General features: G+C 35.3%; 1 protein-coding gene across 1 annotated transcript; it reads right to left on the bottom strand.

Moving 5' to 3' along the window:
- Nucleotides 1-3,948: 3,948 nt before the first annotated feature.
- On the bottom strand, nucleotides 3,949-6,179 carry LOC121240211 (proteoglycan 4-like). Its single transcript, XM_041137610.1, has 4 exons — nucleotides 5,968-6,179; nucleotides 5,810-5,894; nucleotides 4,641-5,721; nucleotides 3,949-4,472 (listed from the first exon to the last, which is right to left on the bottom strand). The coding sequence occupies exons 1-4, from the start codon at nucleotides 5,993-5,995 to the stop codon at nucleotides 4,242-4,244; spliced, it is 1,425 nt and encodes a 474-aa protein (XP_040993544.1). The 5' UTR covers nucleotides 5,996-6,179; the 3' UTR covers nucleotides 3,949-4,241.
- Between the last annotated feature and the right edge of the window lie 452 nt (nucleotides 6,180-6,631).

The raw sequence follows: 6,631 nt of genomic DNA on the forward strand, positions 1-6,631 counted from the left end.
ACAAGGTCATGAACGCATGCATGAGTTCGGTTTTTGTCAACTTTGGACGCATGTCTAACCTCAAACTGATGATCTTCGATCGATCGCATTACTGGCCGGGTCGACATGTTTTTGATTTGATAATTTTGGGGAAGTGGGCTCCTTGTTGTGTCGAGCATGCATGCATTATATTATATATAGTTCCATTCATGAATTGGTAGTATCCGATTTATTCTAGACCATGCCTGGTCTCGATCGAAAATGTGGCCCTTCCCTTCAATTAATAACGTCGTGTCAAGCGAAAAAAGCTTTTGTCTTTGTCTTGTGTCTAGATAGGGTTAAACTTTCTAACATGTTTGTTTCCACAAATAAAGTACCACATTTTCATCGAGCAGCTAGCTGGAAATTTGACGATCCATGATCAGTTTTAAAAGCAAAAGCAATGCTATGTTTGAAATGGGGCTTTGTTTTTGTTTTTTTTTTTCCTTCAATGTTCCTATGAATTTGTGCGTGGTAGGGGAGGTAGCTAGGGAGCACATTGCAAGGGAGGGCTCGAACATTGTCTTGGCAATTAGTTATGGTTTTATAGAGACTTTCGTTTATACATTTTTCACTTGAGAAAATTCAATTTTTATAGTGGTTTAACTTAAAAAGGGACTACACCCTTATATTTCCCGACTTCTTCTTCAGGCCAGTCCGTCGTATGTATGTAACACGATTTTAGTCCCACATCTTTAATTAAGATATGTTCTGATATCATTTGTAACATCTCAATAGAAAGTCCAAGTTACATGACCTGTACTTCAAAATGACTAGTTAATGATATAATTGAAGTTTCATTAGAACATTATTATAAAGAGTAAAAACTTCTCATTGTCAAGTAATGTGAATCACATACACCAACAATTCTTATCACTATCGCAAACAGAATAGTGTGATGAGGTGGAAAAACCATTGGGTAAGTTGCGACATCAAATGAGTTTACGAAAAGGAAAAATTCTATTAATCATCCCACATACCATGCACACACCATACTTATTTTTATTTTCCTCTTTTACCAAATTTGTATGGTGTATGAATGATGAATAGAAGAATTTAATTAGTTTAAAAAAATTAAAAATAAATATAAAAATAAATATGGTATGTGGGAGGTTGAGTTGCAAAGTTCAATTCCAAAGGCTACTCACAAAACCTATTGATTTTCTCCGCACAGGCTTCAGAGTTCAGCTTGGAATGTGTTGAAAAGGCCTCGGCGTTATGTATAAGTTATGTGCAGTGTAGAGCGGCGAAAACGAGCAGTGAATAATCCAAATCTAATAAGTTGCAACATAATTGCTATATTTACAAAAGATTTTATAAAAATAAATTTATAAATTGAAGTATGATTCATGTGATATATTAAATCTATTTACAGTAAAAATAATTTTACTATCTGACATACTATATCAAATTATGTCAATTTGTTAGATTACTTTTGTGAAATCCCTTTGGAATTAAACATTTCTCTTTATTTAATTTATAAGCAACACAAGTTAGGTTAAACTTATCCTATAAGACTGCGTTTGGATGTTGAATTGAGATAATAAAATATTGTTAGAATATTATTTTTTAATATTATTATTATTTTGAGATTTGAAAAAGTTGAATTACTTATTATATTTTGTATTGAGATTTGAAAAAGTTGTAATGATGAGTTGAGATGAGTTTACTTACCAAACGAAGCCTAAAGCTGTATTTTATGTTTATATACTGTTCACTTGTTTTTCTGCTTAATTTTGATAAAGTAAATTACTTATATTATATGTTTTAATTTTATCCACAAATTTTGACAAACCATTTTGGAGTTTTGTAACTATGTTTTAAGGTTAAATACAAAAGCTGTCCCTATTGTTGGTCTCAAAGATTAAATTTCTAGGTTATAGCCAAAGTTAAAGTCAAAATTTGTCTAAAGTTATATGTTTTGCCAAAAACCGAAGTCATTCAACATATAATGATACATTAGATTATTTATATATTAGCCAAAATATTAATATAATATTATTTTTTGAATAATAATATTTTTCATATTTTGTAACTATACTAACCGTATGTTAATTAATAATTAGATATAGCAATATTAATAATGATGCACAAAATCAATTAATTAATATTATTATTGACAATATTAATTAATAATTGGAGATAGCATGAATATTTTGGAATAAAATATGTGTTTTTGGCTATGAACAATATCTAGCCAAAGATGCAGAAAGGTTTAGACTTACTGTAGCTCATAGCCTTACATTAAGGACTTTAGCTAGTCTAATGTAGCTGATTTAATAAAAAAAACTAGTCATATTATTGGCTTTACTGGCATTTGGCTAGTCCAATTTCTAGTGCTCGTAGTTCATGTGGTTTTAAATAAAGATAATGTTGGTCCATCCATTAGAAGTTTTAGTAAACTGTTAGATACATGTTACTTCAAAATAAAAATAAAAATGAAAATGCATAAGGATAATATTTTTCTAAAAACAATTGAAAAACTAAGGATTTTTTCTCAAAGAAAACCCTCCTATGGGCTTTATGTTGATGAGCCACCTTGTGGTGACCCAATCCAGACCACCATGGAGGTGGGCTGTGAGGTCCAACTTTGGCTAGCCCAAAGGTGGCTGCCCCACGGCCCCCACCCTCCACCAATTAAAAAGACTCGGAGAAATGTATTTAACCATACTTTAATTTAGATGGTTTATATATATATATATATATATATAAATATATATAATCATAAGAATTTTAACGCATATAGTATTAGGAATATGATTTCTTCTTATTTTATCAATTACTTCAAATATTCACGTTGTAAAGTGAAAAATATTATTATAAAAATAATAAAGACGAAGTCATTCAAGTCGAGTTTCGTATAAGTTACATAACGACTCATTAGATAAACGAATTAAGCCGATTTCAAGTTTACCCATCAATTAGAAAAGACTGATCGAGTAATCTTATTTATTTACAACCCTAAGAATATGAGTTTCTTTTTTTTTGGGGAGTTGATTAGGGCCTAGTTTGGATACTGAGCCTCGTTTGCATTCAAAATCCACATCAACTCATCTCATCTCATCATTACAATTTTTTCAAATTCCAACACAAAATATAATAAATAATTCAACTTTTTCAAATCACAAAATAACTTTACTAAATTTTCACACAAAATATAATAAATAATTCAACTTTTATTCTATTATTCACAATAATCACAAAATTCCATCGCATGTTGTTGACATTACACAAACATCTGGTGGCACATTGGGACCAATAGACCATGATGCCCCACATGAATTAAGAAATCTGGACTTTGTTATCATGAAGAACAACATTTGGTTTAGTTTTTAATTAAAGTTTACCTTTAGCAGTTATAGTCAAGCCAAATTCCAATAAGAATGCTCGAGTTTGATTAACATATTCCAACTCAAATTGAATTTGAATATCGGCATAAATCGAGCCGAGTTGAGTTTCTACAAATATTTAAGTTTAGCTCTGGTTTGAATTAAAAACTTACTTCAACTCATCTCATCTCATCATTATAACTTTTTCAAATTTTCATACAACATATAATAATAAATAATTCAACTTTTTCAAATCTTAAAACAATAATAATATTAAAGAATAATATTCTAACAATATTTTATTCTACTATTCACAAACCATCTCAACTCATTTCAGAATCCAAACAGAGCCTATTCAACCCAATATTAGTGTACACGAATCACATCTCCAGTCCTGTCCATTGTTTTTACTCACCATTGCATTTGTTTCACTATCTCAGATTCTTAGCCACTCTTGTCAAGCAATGGCAACCCAAGAATTAGACATGAAAATTTCCGTACCGCAATGTAAAAGGGACGTCACAAAATAATGTAGTTATCCGACCTGATTGGCTGCTGAAAAATGTTTCCCTTCTGCTACATATAAGTATACATACAGACAGACACAAAAGATATGCACGCATGCAAATGAAAGAGTCATTGCAAGTGTTCATAAATTTATAAAACAACACAATTGGACCCAGACCTAGCTATTAGCTTAAGCTTTTGAACTCTGTATTGTCCCAATACACTATACAATATTTCTCATCAATTCAACAGAAATTAAGGTCTAATGAAGAGTCTAGATAAGTGGTGAGCATTTGGTACAATATGAAACCAGAGTGACACAGGTCGATCGAACATGTTTCATAGACATTGACAGATTTTAGTTTGTTCTGGTATGAACGAGGGTCTTCAAGAACGTAATCCTTGATCTGTCTGTCCCTGCATGTCACCTTCATCACCATTTGTCTCGGAGGTGCCGGACATCCCGTATTGTTCCATACCTGAATCCACCCCTCCGGTGTTGCTTCCGTGCTTGGATAATCCATAGCTATCAGAAACTACTCTCCACTCTGTCTGCTCAGATAGGCACCCATGGCGTGCCAAATACCTCTTCAGCTCAACACGGAGGTTCCTCAAAGGCTAAGACCATCAACACCCAATAAAATTAACTGCTAGGAATATTGGAGTTTCTTTCTTGCCAAACAAATAAATTAAACAATGATTGCAATCAACCCTACTGAATTAGAAGGCTAAAGGCACAAACTTTGGGAAGATAAACAGTGACTTTTTATAAGAAAATAAGCAAACCTCGGCTTTGGATTCAAAGGCAAGGCGAAAGAAAGCAGCCGACACGAAATGCTTCCCGACGGACTCCGACAACTTGATCTGATTAAGCCAGTAGGACGAAGTTTCCAGCCTATCGAATCGGCACTTGCTGCAATTCCCAGCACTGTGGTACGGCGTGCCTGGGATTTTTGGCCTAGTTAAAGAAGCCGACGCCACCGGAGTCCGCGGCGCAACAGCGTTTTCTGCCTCCGCAGTGTTTGCCGCTTTTTCTTCAACGTGGTCTGGAAAAGAAACGATCTTCTTCAATCTGGGTCTTGCCTTTTCCGGAGATTTCTTCTCCACCGCGGCAGTTTCCGCAGGTTGCGGAGTGTTTTGGGTCGAATTAGGTTGTTTTTCAGCGAAACCACTTGAGGTTTTGATAATGGCAGATGATTTCTTCTCCACTGCGGCATTGCCCGCCAGTTGCGGACTGTTTTGGGTCGATTTAGGTTGCTTTTCAACGTAACCACTTGAGGATTTGATAATGGCAGGGGACTTCTTCTTCACCGCGGCAGTATCCGCAGGTTGTGGAGTGTTTTGGGTCGATTTAGGTTGCCTTTCAGCGAAACCACTTGAGGTTTTGTTAATGGCAGGAGACTTCATCTCCACCGCGGCAGGGTCCGCAGGTTGCGTAGTGTTCTGGGTCGATATAGGTTGCTTTTCCTCAAAACCACTTGAGGTTTTGACAATGGCAGGGGACTTCTTATCCACCGCGTCAGCATCCGCAGGTTGCGTAGAGTTTTGGGTCGATTTAGGTTGCTTTTCACCGAAACCAGTGGAGGGTTTGATAGTGGCAGGGGACTTCTCATCCACCGCGGCAGTTTCCGCAGGTTTCGGAGTGGTTTGGGTCGATTTAGGTTGCTTTTCGGCGAATTCACTTGAGGGTTTGATAATGGTAGGGGACTTCTTGTCCACCGCGGCAGAACGCATAGGTTTCGGAGTGTTTTGGGTCGATTTAGGTGGCTTTTCAGCGAAACCACTTGAGGGTCTCATAATAGGTTTCTGGGTTGCAGTTTTTGCCAATAAGTTTCCATTGCGGACCGTTCCAAACACTCTCCTCTGCCTAGAAACAGAGCATCAGAAACTTTGGTAAAAAAGAAACCCAAAAAACAGGGAAAAAAAAGAACAACAACGTCGGATTAGTCCATTACCTGGAAATTGGAAGTGCATTGGCAACAGTGTTTGGAACTACAGAACTTTTCCTGCTAGTTTTCGGTTTTAAAGGATGAGATTTGCCTGCGTTAGCGAGTAAATATGAGTGATTACTAACCAAAACCCAAAAAAATAAAGTAAAAACAAACTCAAGTACCTGGAAATGGGGTCGAATTGGGATCCATTGAAAGGAGTTAGAAGGTGATTTGGGATGAGAAAGTCTAAAAAATTTGAAACGCCTGCAACAGCGAGAGTGTAGATCGAAGAAGGGGTCTTTGACGTGAAGGACAGGTAGATTTTGAACGTTTGAATCGAAGAGAAAAGGCGGCAACAGGTTCCCATGAATGAGCGGTTAAGAGACTCTCTCCCCTTCGGCTTGGGCTAAGCTTGGAATTCTTCTTCTAGTTCTAGGCGCCACTAGAGGCCCTTTGGGCAAAGACAAGACAGACCCATTCTGTTTGCATGTTGGCTTGGGTTTTCATGTTGAATTTAGTAACTTCTTTTAGAAATTGTTGCGATCTACTTTCTCTATTATTGGATTCACATCATCTTATTTCTTACCTCCACTCAATTAGCGTCATTTTATAAATATAATACATCTCATAGTAAATAGTATGTTGTACTTTTTTATTAGCTAACGAGATTATATATGTAAGAATAATGCAACTATGTCATTGCCTCTTCAATTTGTTCCCTCATTTTGATCATTTATGTATTTAATTTTTTTTAATTTTTTTTTCATGATGGTTAAGAAAGTGACTATTAGTGTCACTTTTTTTAAATGTTTAAACATATTTTTAAAATGTTTGAAATAAAAAGTA

This window comes from Juglans microcarpa x Juglans regia, chromosome 7S, assembly GCF_004785595.1.
Source record: "Juglans microcarpa x Juglans regia isolate MS1-56 chromosome 7S, Jm3101_v1.0, whole genome shotgun sequence".
Taxonomy (NCBI): Eukaryota; Viridiplantae; Streptophyta; class Magnoliopsida; order Fagales; family Juglandaceae; genus Juglans; species Juglans microcarpa x Juglans regia.